The 19,394-nt window shown below is 44.2% G+C and overlaps 1 protein-coding gene across 7 annotated transcripts in view; it reads left to right on the plus strand.

The window, feature by feature from the left end:
• The window catches only part of IQSEC3 (IQ motif and Sec7 domain ArfGEF 3), a 145,362-nt gene that overhangs the window by 75,671 nt on the left and 50,297 nt on the right, over positions 1-19,394 (plus strand). For all 7 annotated transcript variants that reach the window (XM_028746158.2, XM_028746164.2, XM_028746161.2 and 4 more), the window contains exon 3: positions 13,199-13,487. In XM_028746158.2, the coding sequence (XP_028601991.2) occupies positions 13,199-13,487 (289 nt within the window). The remainder of the gene's footprint in view (positions 1-13,198; positions 13,488-19,394) is intronic.

The following is a 19,394-nucleotide window of genomic DNA, read 5'->3' on the forward strand; positions in this document are numbered from 1 at the left end:
TGGGTCACGCTTGTGGGTTTCCCATAGGGTGGCCACTGTGAGACCTTTGGACTAGATGGGCTATTTGCCTGATCCAGCAGGCTCTTATTGTGTTCTTACGTTCCTGCCTCCCAGGAATGGAACTCTGTGATAATGCCTCTTCGTTGTGTGGATGGAGAATAGCAAAGGGGTATTTGAGCGTTAAGAAAAACTAGCCCACTGTGCAAAGGTACATTTTTCCTTTTTTGCTTGGCATTCTTTTTGCCTCTGGCCGCACCCACCCTTGGCATGTTGCCCACATGGTAATGTGGGCACCTTGGAATGAAAAAGGTTCACTGCTGCTGATATAAACCACATATATAACACATACAACACCGGTAACCATATAACATCACCAAACCTTTACATCAAGAGAGGAAATCGAAAGCAGGGCTGCTGTAGATTAATCAATTAGGTTAAACCAATTAAAGACATTTTGATAGACTAAAAAAAAAAAAGTTCACCCAATTAATTGGTCAGCAGATTCTAAATTGGTTTTGGAGAAAAGTAAAGGCTCTGCAGATGGCAAGCAGCATATTAAAGAGGCATTTCTTCCTGCTGTGACACAGAGGTGTTCATAACTTTAAAACATCAGCCTGCCTCGAATGCAGGACCAATTCACACATTCCACAGAGACAATCTGGGTTTGAAACAGTGTGCACCTAGCAGGGAGCTGCAGCCAATCATGGTTCTCTTCTGAGTGTACCAGAGTGATACTTATATTTGCAAGGACAGACTTGTCTCATTAGTTTATTATAATTTTAGATATACATGCAAAACCTCTTCCCAAGTAATTTTTTTTTAGGTGTAACCCAAGTTGCTTTTTAGTGTAGACCTAAAGATGTAAAATGTGAATGGAACAAATGTTATGTTTGGAAGTACTCATAGTATACCAGGACTACACATGCCAGGTAGCTGTAGCTACTTGTTGAGTGAGCGCTGAGTTGACCTCTTCATAATGTGCAAAAGGGCCATCGAGTCCATGCCTAAATAGTGTAATAATGTGCTGCTCAGCTGCTGATTTCTGTGGAGACTGAGTTGCAGGAACTGGGCCAGGTCAGGGCCGTTGTCTACTCTGTGCTCATCCACTCTTCTGCTTGCCCCTTGCCTAGAAATCACAGGTCCAAGCAGCTACCTCCTTGCCCTGCTCCTTTCCCAGGGAAACCTGCTCTTCAGTGCTAAATTGCAACAAAAGTCAATCTGGAGAAAACTCGAATTGCCCTTTGCTCTGATTGTGCACTAAAGAACACACACACCCCTCCAGGAAAGCAACGAGACAAGAGTAAGTGTGGACAAGCCCTCTAACTTTCCTAATTTAACACATGTTAAGCTGTTGGAATTTGTGGAATGGCAACATACAAAATCATAGCTAAGGCTTAGCAGGTGCTGATACTTACTATTGCTATGTTGCTTTATTCACTGCGTTCCACAGCAAATTGTAAATAATAGTAAAATACACAACACAACCTATGAAAAACAAAAATAAGAGTGATGCATAATACAAGACAATCAAACCATAGAAACAGCCAACCCTCCCCCCATCCTCTAACAGAGGCATAGGCAAACTCGGCCCTCCAGATGTTTTGGGACTACAACTCCCATCATCCCTAGCTAACAGGACCAGTGGTCAGGGATGATGAGAGTTGTAGTCCCAAAACATCTGGAGGACCGAGTTTGCCTATGCCTGTGTTAGAGGATGGGGGTGGTGGCTGTTTTTATGGTTTGATTGTCTATGCCTGCTCTAACAAAACAAGTGTAACTACCATAGATAGCCAACTGCTGCAAAGAATAAAACAGCACTCAAATGGCTCTGAGGAAAGAAATGTCTTTGTCTGGCTCCAATAATATGTCAACAGCAAGTGAGCCTCCCTGGGATAGTATTTTCACTTTTATTATTATTGTGCTGTGTTCAGTGCAGGAAGAGAGTCTTAAGGTAACTTAAATTGTAGTTTCTCAGCCTCAGTTCTCCTGTCTGTAAAACGGGAACAGCAATAACAAACCCTACTGGCCTCTGTGAAGGAGAACAAGAATGAAGCTGATGTCTGTTTGCATTGCAAACGGTAAATAAAAGGACCTTCGTGGTCATGTGATGTGCTTTATATGTAAGAATATCCTTTTGTCGGATGGAATATATTTCCTTCCTCATTCAGGCCTTGCTGCCTCACAACCCTCAGCTCAGCTCATTGTAACTGTGGGGTTCTTTTTTATGCTCGGCTGCGCCAGCAGGCTTTTGTCAGCAAAATTGGTGATGTTCAGGTCTGCCTCGGGGACAAGAAGCTGAGAGAGATGAGTCGAAGTGGCAGAAAGACTGCTGCTGAGAGGCCAAGTTTTTCTTTCCCAGGGCGCCGAGCAGGCGGTTAACACTAATTCAGGCTGCCATCTGTTTCTTCCATCTCTAAAAGGTCATGTTTACCAAATAATGCAAAGGCAAGAGGAGTCTAGGGTTAAAGGGAACGTAATTAAACTTTGCAGTGAAGGAAACACTCTTCTTTCCATCCACTTCCCCTGTGTTGCCCCTGGTGCTTTCAAACCTCACTGATGTGTGTGTGTCTAGATTCCATGCAAGATAAGCATCCTGATTCCAACAACAGCTGTCCATCGAGGCGCAGGACAACTCTGTGTCCAGGGCGGCTGTCTGCCAGCTCCATCTGGTACGCCGGCTGAGACCCTACCTTCCTGGACACTGTCTCGCCAGAGTGGTGCATGCTCTGGTTATCTCCCGCTTGGACTACTGCCATGCGCTCTACTTGGGGCTACCTTTGAAGTTGACTCGGAAACTACGAATAATCCAGAATGCGGCTCCTAGACTGGTGACTGGGAGTGGCCACCAGGACTATGTAACACTGTTGTTGCCCTTTAAAGCCCTAAACAGCCTCAGGCCTGTATACCTGAAGGAACATCTCCACCCCCATCGTTCAGTTCCCTCACTGAGAGAAGTGAAACTACAGTGGTACCTCGCAAGACGAATGCCTCACAAGACAAAAAACTCGCTAGACGAAAGGGTTTTTTGTTTTTTGAGCTGCTTTGCAAGACGGAAACATCTTGCAAGTTTGTTTCCTTTTTCTTAACACCGTTAATACAGTTGCGACTTGACTTCAAAGAGCAATTCATAGAACGTGGTGTGGTAGCCTTTTTTGAGGTTTTTAAAGACTTTGGTGATTTTTGAAGCTTTTCCAAAACTTTTCCGACACCGTGCTTCGCAAGACGAAAACAATCACAAGACGACAAAACTCGCGGAACGAATTAATTTCGTCTTGCGAGGCACCACTGTACAGGGAAGCAGGCAGAAGGCCTTTTGGGTAGTTGCACCTGCCCTGTGGAATGCCCTTCCAGCAGATGTCAAAAAGACTATAGAATTTTTTGTAGACATCTGAAGGCAGCCCTGTTTCGGGAACCTTTTAATGTTTGTTGTTGTGGTCGTTGTTTCCCCCTGTATTTTTGTTGGAAGCTGCCCAGAGTGATTGAGGCATCCCAGTCAGATGGGCAGGGTAAAAGAAATTAACTATTATTATTATTATTATTATTATTATTATTATTATTATTATTATTATATTTATTGACAGGCTGGTATGTACTCTATTCTGAAAAGAGAATTCAATTCTGCACTGAGAGCACCATGAGAGCATTCACTGATAAACAATGAATTCTGTGATCTGCCTAAACAGTGCACTCCAAAACAGGATGGCTCCAGATATTAAGGAGATCCTCAGCAGAGTGCACTCTGATAGACCCCACCCTTTTTTGTGGATCCTGGTGGTGGCAGTGGCAGGTAGGCAGCCATTTTAATTTCTAGAAATGCTCTGGAGTTACCCTACATTGTGGGCATAATGGAAACTTAAAATACGAACATAGAAAGCTGTCTCACACCAACTCAGACCATGTGTCCATCTAGCCCAGTGCTGTCTACACGGAATGGAGAGCTGATGGGGATTCAATAGCTGTGTGCTGCTGCCAGCCAGGCCTGTGGCCAAGAGTCCAGAGCAGGTGTAAGTGCCAGTGGGTGCTGCTGATTGCCAGGTGCTAAAGCCAGGCCTGAGCATAAAATGTTTGCATAAATTTGCACATCTATGCATTTAAATATCCACTGGCCTCTATGGAAGGTAGTTGCTGGCACTGGAACGTTCCAACGCACCCTCACTGAAAATTAGCTGCAGACATTTGCAGAGAAAGCATGGAATGCACCCAACAGATTGAAGCAGGAAGTTTTAAAATATTTATTTATGCAACAGTCACTCCACACTTACCAACATTTGAACCAAGTTTTATTTGAAGCGATTTGGAGGGGAAGCTACAAGATCAGGGACTTGTGATCCACCTTTTGCATCCCAGATTAAGAAATCGTGTACACAATAGCAGAGTTGATGGCTTCTGGCTGGAGTTCTCAGTTCCATAGAGAACAACAAGAGAGTCAGCAAAGGCCTGTGGCTGAAGCTTTCTGGAGTTCTCAGGTTTTCAAGATTTTTTTTATTAAAAGATTCTCATGAGCAACCCTGACGGCAGCTTTTCGCCTCTTCAGTTTTTAAAGTAAGACCAGGTAGTAGACATGAGGTCAAGAAGACAGGCCCTCTTCTGGATTGGTAACTGTTTAAAGAATAAGAAGCAGACAGGGCAAATGAACATTGGTGCCTAAAATGCAGAAACAGACAATGGGAATGATAAAGTGGCTGACACACCTCCACTATAAGGGCAGAAGATAACTTAGGGGAAACACGATGTTTGTAAGATTATGAGTGGTGTGGACAGAGCGGATGGAGAGAAACTGTTCCCCCTCTCTCACCATTGTACCAGAACTACTATGGATCAAACAATGAAATTGAGGAGCAATAAATTCAGCAGAGGCAAATGAACTCACACAGCACATAACTGTTGCTGCTACAAGTTGTGGTGATGGCTACTTACTTAGATGGTTTAAGGGGGGATTAGACAAATCAATGGAGGGCAGATTTTTTCCATAGGCTACTAATCACGATAACTTAGTGTCAACCTCAATGTGATCTTAAATGTGTATTTTCATTTAATATACACATTTTCAAAACAAACACACAGATGATCTAACAAACTATGGCTTGTTCCTTCAAAGTTTGTTTTGCATTGCTGCATTTGCGCTCATCTCATTCCTTTGGAGTTTGGTGAGCTTCTGGGAAGAGATGGTGAAACAAACCATGGTAAAGTAAGGGTGCTGGGTACACACGTGATTCCAAGCCACAGTTAAAACAAACCAAAATTCAGGAGCCTACAACAAACCATGACTTAAGATCATGGTTTGTCAGCAGTAAAACAAATTATAGTTCAGCTGTTGGACCATAAATGTTATGTGTGATCCAGGCCAATGGGAACTTTCCTCTGAATGCAAACAGCATCTCTGGAGACGTGATTTTAATCAGAACTGTGATGAGGTTTATTGCCTCTCTCTCCTTGCCTGCTGTGATTCCATATTCTCAGCCCCCTGCCCCCAGGAGTCGCTACTTGCGCTTCTAAAAAACATGCAGACTAAACACAAATAGCATTTCACATCATGACGAGTTCAGCTCTGAAATGGCACCTCTCTTACTAGAAGCGTTGTTTCTGCTGGGGATGGGGTGGGTATGGGGAGAGCAAGCAGCAGAGAAACATCTGGCTTGCCCGCTATTTGAATGCAGAGTCAATGAGCTGTTGGTCTGATCCGGCAGGGCTCTTATAAATTTGGAATGCTATCAGCAAAATAATAAAAAAAAGTCACTATTGCATTCCCAACACCAAATTGACTACATCTGTTTCATATAAACCCTAACGACTTTTTTTGACAATGTGTAAATGATGCTGCCTAATTAAATTTATTTTAAACGAGGTAACAATTTTGTATTTGAATAAATGTTGTCTGTTTGTTAAATAGGTGCTGTGGGTTTTTAATGGCGCTGCCAATTGATTCATCGCTTTCAGCCAATTCATTGTCTTGCTTTTTCCACGGAGCTGTTGATGAATAAACTCTTTGAAATAAATATTTCAGCCGCAACATCTCACTGTAGGCCATATTTTTAATCTAATGGAGATAGCTCGCTCTCTTAACAGATAAACACTGGCAAAAATAATTTCTTCCTTGAAAAATTACCCTCGATTGTGTCTGAATCTGGAGGCAGTCAGCAATTATTTATGGCTATTAGTAATCATTCATGATAATAGCAATTACTTGGTATTTCAGTGATTCACTTTTAAGGAGAATCTTGAAGCCAGAGAAAAATTGACACAGCCCTAGTCTAAATACCTGTTGGCTGTTCTGAAGGAACCCCTTTCATGACATGAGGATTAAATGGGTGTGTGAGAGAATCAATTATGTCACCTTGAACTGCTGGGAGGAAAAGTGTAATAAATAATTTTCACAAAAGGGGGAGGGGACCCTTTGCCTTGCAAAGTTAGTAGCGAAAGATAAGCCTCCTCCCCAAAGCATAGATGATATGAGAGCGCAATAAGGAGAATGGCCTTTTCCCATTCAAGGGCCAAATTCTCTTTCAGGCAACTTTCCAAGGGCCACATGCCACTGAGGGGCGGAGCCAGAGACAAAAGTGGGCAGAGCAATAAATGCACATTTTACCTTTGTGGTATGGGCTAGTCGTTTCTGCACACTCTCACACTCCCCTTTCTTTTCTCTCTCCAGACAAGCAAGAGGCCTGATCAGAGTTCAAGAACATGTTTCAGTGAAAACACTCAGGGTGTGTGGGGTGTGGCCTGGAAGGAATTGAGGGCCAGGTGTGAGGCCTAGTGGGCCGCTTTGGGGCAGCTGGGCTGGAAGTTTCCCATGCTTGTGACCAGGGCTTTTTTCCCCCAGCCAGAAACTCACTTCTGGCCATGGGAGCCAACTCCTAGGGGCTGAGGTCCCTTCGGCCTCCCCAATAAAATATTTGAGGGGGCTGGCTCCCCCTAGTTGTTGGGAATTGCCGTTCAAATGGTGTGTGTGCACTGCAACATATGATTGATTATGTTTCATTATATTTTTAATTCAAGTTATATATTATTATATTATTATATTATATTATATTATATTATATTATATTATATTATATTATATTATATTATATTATATTATATTATATTATAAATTCAAGTTGGCACCCCTGGCTCCATCACCTCTCAGGTGGGTGCCATTGCCATTACAAGAGAACAAGAGTTCATGGTGAGTTCCAGCACCATTTTTTCTAGAATTTTTCTTCGTAGAAAAATAATGTAGAGCTGTAGGCTGCCCTCCCGGATGTTGGAGGGCAGGGCCAGATAGCACACGGATGCTAGGGTTGGGGCTAGGAGGTGTGCTGCGCTTTCTCAGTACATACAGTGTGCATGTCGAGGGCGAATGAGTGCACAGCCCTTAAGGAAAACGCCAAACAGAATTCACTCAGTGGCTTGGGATCTTCTGCATGCAAAGCATACACTGAGCTACCGAGCTCTGGCCCCTTTTATGTACTAAGCTGACATGTCATGAATTTGTGTCTTGCCTGAGGATAAGAAAGGGTTGGGGTTTTTTCTTTTTTTTGGTTTTCTGTTTTGCATGTGCGGCTTTTAGAAAATTCTGAATAGAAATGGGCCTGGCATTCTTTCCTTTATACAACACACAAAGGCAAGGGAAACTCTCCTTACAATTCCTGTTCTAAAAATACACTTTGCAACCATTCTCTGACCATACAGGCAGCTTGAAACAGTAGGGGATTAGGAATTTTAAATTTAGCACGGAAATAACTCACACTGCAAAATGCCTCGCAGTGTTGCGGCACTGTTTGGTTTCGCTCTGACCGAGTTGTGACCCTTGTAAAATCCCTTGCCGGACATGCACAAACAGTTTGGAAATTGGAATGGGAGGGCTTGCTGTTTGTTAAAGGGCACAGCAAACTGGGGTTGCTTAGCATGGGAAATTGCACACTTTCGTATGCCTCAAAGACAGAACCTAGGTCCTCCTAATGAGAGAACATAGACATTTGAGTCTGCTTCTGTCTGTTTTGAACTCTTTCCTACCAACAGCCACTATAGCCCAACAGAGCTGAAGAGGCTTGCAAGGGGCACCATTTTATTTCAGATCCTGGAGTGAAACAAGGGATTTTTAGCTGTAGGAGCAAAATTTGCAGCAAGGTTCAAGGGCCTGCTCTAGAATATGGTCTAGATTAAATTCTGAAAAGCAGTATATGTGTGTGTGCTGATGCATGTGTTTATGGTGGTGAGAAAATGTGGGTTGCCCATGCCCATTTTGCTCAGTCTTGTTTTGACCACATCCACTGCTGGCAAGTGTCCTGCCATAGGGGTAGGGGAAATGTGACCTTCTGGCTGAACAAAGCAACCCCATGTCTGTACTATATCAACCATAATAATAAATAGAAGCCCCCAAATAGGTAGTAGTAGGGCTCCAATACTTCATGAGAAGAGAAGACTCCCTGAAAAAGACACTGATGTTGGGAAAGATTGAGGGCACAAGGAGAAGGGGACGATAGAGGACGAGATGGTTGGACAGTGTTCTCGAAGCTACCAACACGAGTTTGACCAAACTGTGAGAGGCAGTGGAAGACAGGAGTGCCTGGCGTGCTCTGGTCCATGGGGTCACGAAGAGTCGGACACGACTAAATGACTAAACAACAACAAGGGCTGTATAAGTGGCAGTGACAGGTTGGGAGGCAGATTTTTCATTTATTTATTTATAAAACTGGAGTACAATGGAAATCTCTGTGGTTTGAAGATTAACCAGGTGATGCACTGGAGAATTGGGTCATAGCTAAACTTACAATTTACTGAAATCTGTTAGTGCACTCCAGACTCTACTCAAAAGAGAGCTAGACTCCTATGGTGCCACCTCTCCACTTTCTCTTTGCCTTTGTCAGAAAAGAAACTGTGGGGTTGGAACTCTGATTCTCCTAGGGAGCTAGCAGGAAAGGTTTTCCCCCTCCTTCAGATACCATCTTCTGTTCTCAGGACAGAGGCTGCTTAAGGAGCTTAGTTTTCTGCAGAACTTCCTGCATCTTCTCTAAAAAACACAATTCAGATACATTTGCCAAGTTTTTCTGGTAGGGTACCATTGACTTTCAAAGCTGGAGGACAAGCAGAAGCTGAACAAGTGAATCTGCCTTCATCAACATCCCTCCGTGTCAGGAAAAAGCACCACCTGCTGAACTTCTGAATGTTGTCCAAGTGTTGAAGGTGCAAGAGGCCAGACTAACATTTCTATTTGGCTTTGAGCTCATGGGAGAGAACAGGAAGGGTGGGAAGGGTTTCTGGGAATCCACAACTTGTGGAATAGGTTTCTGTGTTGTTACAGGGTTTGCCCCCCCCCCCATCTCCTCGCTCCCTCTGTAATGGCTAGGCCAGGAAGCCTAAGAGCTTGAAGTTGTTTTGATGCTTCTGTACAACTTGGGCAGCCAAACCCATGTATGCAGCCATGTATGGTGGTACAATAAACATTCTGTTTCTGCTGCTTTTTTGAAACTGCAAAAATAGAGAGATTGTCAAGCACATCGTCGAACTTATCATCAATTATTATTACATTTGTAACCTGCTTTTCAATCTGAAGGTACCTTGCAGGACAGTCATTTGTGAATTGTGCTCAGAAACGTACTGGGAGCCAATGTATGTCTTTCAGGACCGGTGTTATGTGGTCTCGGCGGCCACTCCCAGTCACGAGTCTAGCTGCCACATTCTGGATTAGTTGCAGTTTTCGGGTCACCTTCAAAGGTAGCCCCATGTAGAGCGCGTTGCAGTAGTCCAAGCAGGAGATAACTAGAGCATGCACCACTCTGGCGAGACAGTCCGTGGGCAAGTAGGGTCTCAACCTGCATACCAGATGGAGCTGGTAGACAGCTGCCCTGGACATAGAATTGACCTGCACCTCCATGGACAGTTATGAGTCCAAAATGACTCCCAGGTTGCACACATGGTCCTTCAGGGGCACAGTTACCCCATTCAGGACCAGGGAGTTCTCCATATCTGCCCCTTGTTTCCCCAGAACAGTACTTCTGTCTTGTCAGAATTCAGCCTCAATCTGTATCATCCGCATACTGATGAACACCCAGCCCAAACCCCCTGATGATCTCTCCCAGTGGCTTCATATATAAACAGCAGTGAAATGCATGAACACAGATTGGAATGGAAATTGTTGTCTTACATCCATTGTTCTGAATAACGAGTGAGGTGGTTTTATTTTGTTTTAAATTCTCCTGTATTCATTTCTGAATACAATCTTAATCTAAAAATAAAAGATCAGAAAGGAAAAGAAGGGAAAAGGAAGGACATTATGCAACACGCAGGGACCATTTTAAAAGTTCTTCCCCATTCTCTACCAGCTTCTCCATCAAGCAAGTTGGCAGCAATGTGATCAGAACAATGCACTGCTTCTGTGCACTGCTTATTTATAGAATTGCTTGGTTCTTCATTCACAAGTTACATGTGCAATAGTTACCACAGGCAGGCCGCAAGACAGCTAGCCTAGCACACCTGCACTTTTAGAAGCAATTCAATGTGCTGGAGTACCGGACTAGTTCAGGGGGCTGCTGCCCCTTCTGCCTCAGGAGGAACCTCACAGGGTGAAGACCTAAAGACCTGGTATCCCTTCAGAGGTTGTGCTGGCCTGGCTTAGGGTGACCAGATCCAAAGGGGTACAGGGCCGTCTGATATGCCATTGGCTGTCTCCAAATGACAAGATTCATCTGCCAAAATTCACTTTCCCATGTAACTATTAAAGGCACATAATAACATAAAAAGGCCTCTGCTGGATCAGACCAAACGCTAGCGTTGAGTCCTGGATCCTGTCTCACACACTAATCAACCAGATGCCTACAGGAAGCCCATAAAGGGACAGTGGAACTCTCCCACTCATGAACCCTAGCAACTGATCCCTAGTGTGAGCTGCAAGCTGTCTTTGATACTGGAGGCAGCATATACGTAGCTATAATGACTAGTAGCCATATGGCCCATGAATTTGTCTAATCTCATTCTAAAGCCATCACCATGCCCTGTGGAGGTGAATTCTATATTTAACTATGTACTGTAGAAGTACTTTCTTTTATCTGTCCTGAACCTTCCAACATTCAGTTTCATTAGATGACCTGACCTTCAAGTGTTCATGAGAGAGGAAGAAAAACTCCCCTCTGTCTATGCATAATTTTATAAACTATGATTGCTATTTTATTTCCCTTACTCTCTTGTTTTTCTAAATTAAAAAAAACCCAACCCAAACAGTGCAACCTTTCCTTGTAGGGGAGTTGTTCCCATGCCTTGATCATCTTTCTGATCATCCCTTTCTGCACCCACAATATTCCTTTCTTCCTCTTCTCCTGGTTATCTGCGTAAGGGCCAGGGAACGGTGCAATGTGTCTCTGAGGGGATGTTGATCCTTAGCAAAGCCAGCGTAATGTGGGTTGTTGCATGTATTTTCCCCCTAGTGCTAAAGCTCCTTTGCTTGTTTCAGCTCCATCTTCATCTTGCCGCTATGGAAATGAGAATTAGTAAAAGCTTTCTTTTTCTTTCTCTCCCTGGGAGAGCTGTCCTTGCATAATCCTGCAATGCATTAATATTCTTGTCTTCATGACATCACAGTGTGTTGCCATGGAAATTATTGTAATGTCACAAAAATTTGTATTATGGATTCACTGAAAATGTGGGCGAAGTTTGGAGCATGCTCTGCAAATCAGCAGGAAGTTGGGAGCAAGTTAGTAGGAAGTGTTCGGGCTTACAGCTATTGTGAGGCAAAAGAGGTTTTAAAGTTTGATATTCCAAAGAGTGCCTGTCAAAATGCATTCTTGTACCAGTTTCTGCCCCCTTTCATTTTCATGGTAGCAACTATTCTTCTCTTGCCAAACCACTAACCACTTCTTAAACTGTGTAAAGTTAAAAGGAAGGTTTTGGTTTTGATGTGTTTCAGAAGTCAGTGTGTTGGTGAAAATTATAGGGTGGGCCCTTAGATCAGTGCACACTGAATTTCTTTGTGTGTGTGCAAGCGTCTGTTGGATCATTGACTGTGTGTTACTGTTAGTGATATAATTTCTGTTCTGTTTTTGTTTTGTGCCTGAGGATGGGAGGAGTCTAGATGTGAATTCAGGATCTAAGCTCCATAGGTCTGTAGGGAAAGAAAACACACATTTTTCTGGGAGTCTCACTGAACACAATGGGTCTTACTTCTGAGTAAACATTCTCAGGCTAGGGCTTCAGGCAATAAAAAGAACAAATAGGGAACCAGCAACTTATCATAATTCGGCTATTTCCCCCGATTGGCAGTAAGTTCTGCAGTAATTTTAACAGTGGTGGTTTTCTTTTTCTATTGATCTGTCAAACTGCTTTCACCACACTTCTACCTCCTTACCACTTAAAAAAACTTGTACATAAAGCTATGAGTACAAATATAAAACAAGCACCAAAAAGAACAAGTACATTACCTCATACTCTGCCTAAATGAAAAACACACAGATAAGTCTTACACAACACCACTCATTTCGAGAGTTAGACCTACAAAATATTCCGTTCATGCTGTTATCATTACATACTGATAAAAGTCCTTCTCCCTTAGGCCACACGTTATATAAGGGTGCTTACAGCACCAGAGAGTTGTATGGCTCGGATTTGGTCAGGGCTCTTTCATCTCACAATTTGGCTGTTACACTGCACATACCTGAGGCATACCCTGTAACGTATAAGTTGAATACAGACACTTTTGTTTTTATGCCTTGGTTGAAAAGGATTGGCCTATATCTGCCTCATGAACACACCCAATGTAGGCCACCTGCTAAGCATTTTGGCCTCTCAGGAGCTCAACAAGGCTCCCATTTTTTTTGCAGTCTCAGGGAAGCAGCAATTGGGGAAAGTCATGACCCCAGTGGGTTACCATACATTGTGTGTGCATTGGCTTGGTGAGCCACAGATGGTGTAGGCCTCCCCTCACTCTATACTGCCTCAACGGCCTTGGTGTGTAACACAGCGGAGGAGAGGAAAGAGCGATGGTTCCCCCTGCCCCTGCCATGCTCCTCGTAGTAGTGCAAGGGCCTACTCAGCGCCAGCTTTTTAACCCGCTCCCAGGAGCTTCCGTGCTTCTGCCCAACCACAGCGACGATGCTCTGCGGCTGTTTGCAAAGCCGATTAGCTACTGAAGGCTAGGGAATGAACACGAAAAGGGGATGCAAAAAAAAGCAAAACAAAAACAAAAAAACCAAATAAACAAAAGAGAAACGTTGCGTTTTGTTCACAGTGACGATCCCTGCGGTTCAGCCAGCAAGAAACCCGGGTGTGACGCGGAGGACCCGAAGGAGGCCAGCAGACAGGAAGGCAGGTCCGACACCTTGAAGTTAAAAGCCCGGCATGCGGAGCTGCAGGAAGAGCAGGCGGATCAGGCTGCGGGGTGCTCCCTTTTGGTGCAGAAGGCCAGCCTCCACCATACGGGTTCCCCCGTGAGAGGCCAGCGCAGCAAAGGGGCAGCCACATGTTCCCATGCCGCCACTTCCGATTATGAGCTCTCCCTTGACTTAAAGAATAAACAGGTACACCAGCTTCTCCTCGTGCCGTGGGAGACGGGGCCGGGGCGGGCTGGGGGCCATTGATCCACTCTCTAGCTTAGTTTCCATGTGCATCACCACTGCCCCGCAGACCACCGCCATTGACGTGGGTTGTGGGGGGAACGGGCATAACAGATGGGGGAAACGAGCGTGACCCAGAGGCAGAGCACGTGTGCTGCATGCAGGGAGTCCCTGGCTTCAGTCCCTGGCATTTCCATTGAAAAGGAGCAGGTAGCAGACATTGTGAAAGACGCCCACACCCACACCCATTTTCTCCCTGCCTGAGATTCTGGAAAGCTGCTGCTAGCCAGAGCTAGTCCTGGGCTAGATTGGAAAATAGGCTGACTTTCTACATTGCTCTTCAATGTTCCCGATGCAGGATTTCTGCACAGTTCAGCCAGAGGACAAGAAATTTGCCTAAAGGGCGCAGATTTCTGTCACGAAACCAACACATAGACCAGCTCTCAGTGCCTGTTACTTTTGGCTCACGGTACCCAGGGATACATCATTCACCCCACAGACCCTTCACCAAGCAGTGCTATACAAGCTGCACCCCACAATTCAAAACTGGTCCTCTTACTCATCTGACAGATAGATCAAGGATTGAGGCTTTGCATACCTTACTTTGTCCCCCACAGTGAAAGGTGTCTGGAGCAGAAGAACTGCAGTGTTTATTCATCGCTGCTCCCCACTTTTTAAAGTCAGCCATCCAAGGTCTGCTGTATACACTGCACTTATCACAGGGGGTTCAAAGCCCAGGGAAAAGAAAACATGTAGATCTGGGTTGGTGTTTGTTAGATCACTGTGTTATGTGCCTGGGTCTAGCAGGGACCTAACACCTGATAGTTAATCAACAAAATATCACAACTGCACTCCAGATGAGCTCCTAGATTTGTTTTGCGTGTTGGTCTTTTTTAAAAAAATGTGAATAGACTCCTTCCTGTGCCTTTAGCAGCAGCATAGATGGGTTGACAAAATGCAAGGGGCTGAAACATGTCCAGTTATTGCACCTCCATACAGGGGAAATGATGCAGCTGAGATGCATCAGGAGCTGGTTCTTCACTGCATTTCTGGGTGCCAGACCTAGCTTCTGATCTCATTGTGCGTTTATACATGTTTTTGGCTGCATCTATCACACATCTACCTGGCTGGGAGCAAGTCCCAACGGACTGAATAGATGCACCGAGGATTGTTGTGTTTACTTCTTCATTGTCACTGTTGTTGTTCACCCAGATAAATGTTTTGGCTCCTTCTGAGCATCCATTTCTCCATCCAAAGTCCAAGTTCATTACATTTCTAAACTTCTGCACTGAAACCTGTACTGCAGCCTTCTTCAACCTGGTGCCCCCCCCAGGTGTTTTCAAACTACAATTCCCATCAGCCCTAGCCCAGCATTATGGGAGTTGTAGTCCAAAATATCTGTAGGGAACCAAGCTGGAGATGGCTGAGGTCTAACGCCGAGAGAGGAACCCATAATGTGCATCCAATTGTATACTGGGAAAATGATTTTCCAGTTATACACTGGTGTCATGCCAAAGTTCCAAAGATGCAAGACTGAATTGGGATTTCCAGCTTTTAATCTTTTAAGAAATCCTGGTCAGGAGGTGGCGTCTCCACATCCTACAGAGTCTGACCAGTAGCAGAACCAATGGGTCAGAGCAGCATATTGAGGAGCCAGGCAAGTTGGGGTCGAACCTAGCAGAATCTGATGGAATAGGATAGAACATGACAGAATCCAAAGTTTACTGGCTAGTACTAGTTTACTGTACCCGTTGCCTGAAGGCTTGCTGGCTGTGCCAGAAAATCCTGACTGGCTAATTGATAAGTCTATGAGAAAAACCAGTAGCTCTTTGCCAACTTGTTTGGAAGCAAAATGGGGACATTCATTCACCTTTTGTAGCCAAAGCAGCATTACCCACATACAGTGTGTTTCTGCATATCTGGGAGAAGTGTGCGAAAGGAGATTTCTTTTAAAAGCACTCCCCTGAAAGATGTTGAATTTCCTAACAAAGGGGGTAAAGAGGGGACTGCACATGCAGTCGCATTGCTCTAGTGACTGACGGTTTGTTTGCATTTTATCTGTTCTGGGCTATGCAGCTGCCATCAGATACACCCTCTTATCTTAGCATCCCCATTCCCTCCTGTCATCAGCTGAGTGGAGCTAGAATGCCCCATCTGTGTGAGTAAGAGCCCCTGACAGTAGCTAAAGGGCGAGTAGCCAAAGGGGAGGCTGAGCTTAAGTGGGGAATGGCATCTCCATGATTTGCTTGAGCCTTGGCTGGCCTACTGGCTCAGAGGAGAAGAGAGGAATCTCCTTCACCGCCAGCCAGTCTCAGCATAGCAGAAAGGTTTGTAGGATCATGTAGTTGGGAGGGACCCTGAGGGTCATCTAGCCCAACCCCCTGTAATTTGCATTTCTATGCCTTCTGCAGATAACTGCAATGGAAATAGAGATGTAGAGATAAAAATTCTAACTGGCCAGAACGAGGGCCAGCTCAAGATACTGTGCTGCCTGAAGCAAAGGACAAGATGGCACCCTCTCCCATTCTATGTATAAAAGCCAGCTGGGCTGGCAAGTCAAACTTACCTGAATATTGGACATGGGTCAGTGTCCTCCATGAAGGCATAGGACAGGCTGTGTGCCACTCACAGCTTCATCCTCCAAAGGTTATACCAGGATGAATGACTGGGCTGGCTACTTACCCCGTGCACAGACCAGCTTGCATGCACCACCTGAAGCAGCTGCCTCACTTGTCTTATACCAAGGCCGGCCCTGTGCTGAATTTGGCATGCAAAGTTTTTTCCTCACTCTTGCAACACTGTGACACAAAAGCAACAAGCTCCACCCCCCACAAAAACACACAACTATTGAAGGTACGGGAGTCTTACAGTCAACTACATCTCTTCGCCTGACCAACTTGCCCTGTAGCCCATCAGCTGCTTCATTAATAAACATGGTAAAATATAAGAGGAAATCTACATAAAACTGCTCATAGTCACAGTCATTTTATTTATAAACTACAATTTCCACAAATGCATCTATATTCACAGCAAATGTATATACAAAAAAGAAGTCCAAATGCAGTAGAATAACAACAATGCATAATAAAAAGTATACTTATTGCTACAACAGAACAATACAAAATGCCAGCAATTAACATGCACCAACATTTAAGGAAATGTAAAGCTCACCAATAGGAAAAAAAATACCTTCACATCCAGAAATTTGACCCAAAGCTGATGACACCAGTAACTATCCAGCACCCGCAAAAAGCCAAAATTCCCCCTTGAAATTCAAATGGAAGTAGCTTCCTTAAGAAGGGTAGGGCAGTGCTTCTCACATTTTAGGTGTGGGGGTGTCACCTTGACCCAAGTTGAAACCTAGAAGTCAGGAATCAGCCACGAATTTATTTCTTGAGAAGAAGAGACTGCAACTTTTTCTATGTTGGCAAGCCTTGGTCCAACAAGACAAACTTTAAAAATCCAATCATTTCCTTTCTTTTTGTTTTCTTACTAGTTAAACCCAGAAAAAGTTTGAAAACTGGAGAAGTTCAAATGTTCCCACCACCTCCCTTGAGAAAGGCAAAATGAAGCAACAAAGTATAATTGGAAAAATATTGCATGGAGAACTTTTTTTAAAAAATAAAGGATATAGGTGAAATCAAACAAACCCACAAAAAAATCCTGGGAAATGCAGTACAATTGGTATTTAATGAATCTAGAGATGAACAAATTAAATCTACAGTCCGCGATCAAGAATGAAAGCTAAAGCAGTAGCAGAGCTCTGTTCCAGTGAGCAGGCAGCCTCTGAAAAATGGAGATTAACAGCACAATCATGTGCATGGAAATAAGTCCCCCTGTGTTCAGTGGAGCTTACTCTCTGGTAAGCGTGCATGACATCTGCAGTCTAGCTTATTGAAAAATAAGCCAGCTATAGTTTATTCATTCATTTTATTTTTTTTAATTTTATTTTAAAGAAAACTTTACCGATTAATGCAGCCTTCATCAACCTGATACCTTCCAGATGTTTTGGAGTACAACTTCCATCAGCCCCACCAAGCATAGTGTTGGTTGAGGTTGATGGGAGTTTTAGTCCATAACATCAGGACAACACTACCAGGTTGGTGAAGGCTGACTTAATAAAAATCTCTATTTGGGGGGAAAAATTAGCACAGATAAAACTGAACAGTGTGTGAAACAGAATTAAAAATTAAGAGTCAAAGTCCAGAAAGGCTTGGGTAGAGATATGTGTTTTTAAGAGCTTAAAAGATCATTCCTGCCTCCCGGATTGCCCAAGGGAGGGTATTCCAGAGATTGGGTGCCATCACCGAGAAGGCCCACTTCTGTGGGTGAAAATCTGCTGGGTGTGGAGCAACCAGCAGGGTCCCCTTAGAAGATCTTGGTTAGGTCCCTACCCGGGGAGGTGGTCTGCTGGTCCAAAGTTGTTGAAGGCCATAAATGTCAGCAACAGAACCTTGAACTACTTTTGGTAGCTAACAGTGTTTCTGAGAAGGTGGTATCCCATTGTATGGCCTGATCTTAGCAACCAGTTAGGTCAGATACCTGCTGAACCTAGGTACCAAACCTCTTGTGCATTAGGTCATATGCATAACTTCATTTTGCACAAGTTTCCACAAGTCTTTATTTTTTGCACTGAGATGCAGAAGTAGAAATATCTGCACACATATCCCCCACGATGATGAGCCAGACCTTTGGGCCATCAAGCTCAGCATTGTCCCTACGGACCAGCAGTGGATTTCCAGGGTTCGCAGACAGGAAACATCCCCAGGCCTACCTGGAGGTGCTGAGAATTTGATCCTGGGACCTTCTGCCTATAAAGCAGGTTCTCCATCACTGTCATGTCTGTGTCATGCACTTAAACCACTTTCAAACCTGTTTCACCCTCATGGCTCACACAGGAAAACATCCAAGTTGCCTTACACTGAGTCAGATCATTGGTCCATCGAGCTCAGCACTGCCTACACTGGTAGCAGGTCTTCAGGGTCGCAGGTAAGAGCCTCTCCCAGTCCTGCCTGCAGATGCTGGGGATGGAACCTGGGACTTTCTGCATGCAAGGAAGATAGAAAGAAATTTCCTGCTACTTTTGCAGCAAGGGCTTAGGCATTCAGTGAAGCCATTTAGGGCTGCCTCCATTATTAAAACAATGTCGTCGTCCCCGGGAGCATTGCTTAGAAAAGTTTGTGCTCCTGCCATTTATTTAATTCTTATCAGGGATAATTCTTATCCAACAAGAAGCTGGAGGTGTAATTGTATAGTCCAGCCCAAGTTCAGAGTGTTTCAGTTCCTCCGTTTTAAATGGAAATGTTAATGGACTGGGCTGTTTGGTGTTTGGTTGTTGTTGTTTTTGAAGGGAGGGGGTGTTGTTGCTGTTTTTTTTAGTACCTAATTTAGATTTATGTGGAAGTTCAGTTGGGTTGCGTATTTTTTAATGTTTTGTTTGTTGTTTATGACCACTTTTGTTATGTTGTAGTTATGCATTAGTTCACATTGTAAGCTGGTTTGAATTGTGGAAATGCAGCATACAAATGAAATCATGTATGTATGTATGTACATACGTACTTCCCTATGGCCCTTTCCCCCAAATCAAGGCTTCCAGTCAAGGTTTGCCTTGCCACGCAGCAGGGAGAAGCAAGAAGACAGATATAGACAGGGATTGGTGCAGCAAGACTTTTTTAAAGTGTTGGCCATAGCTGTGATTGTGTGTGTGTCATTTGAGCTTCAGTCGAGGCAGCAGGGATTTCTTGGCCTGGCACAGTTCCCAGTTCCAGAAAACCATGTGTCCGTGATGGGGATCTTTGGCACAGAATTCTAAACAGCTTCCCCCAAATGGTAAGGCGATAACGTTTAATCAATTAATTGGTTAGACAAGTC

The sequence above is a fragment of the Podarcis muralis genome, chromosome 10 (assembly GCF_964188315.1).
Source record: "Podarcis muralis chromosome 10, rPodMur119.hap1.1, whole genome shotgun sequence".
Lineage (NCBI taxonomy): Eukaryota > Metazoa > Chordata > Lepidosauria > Squamata > Lacertidae > Podarcis > Podarcis muralis.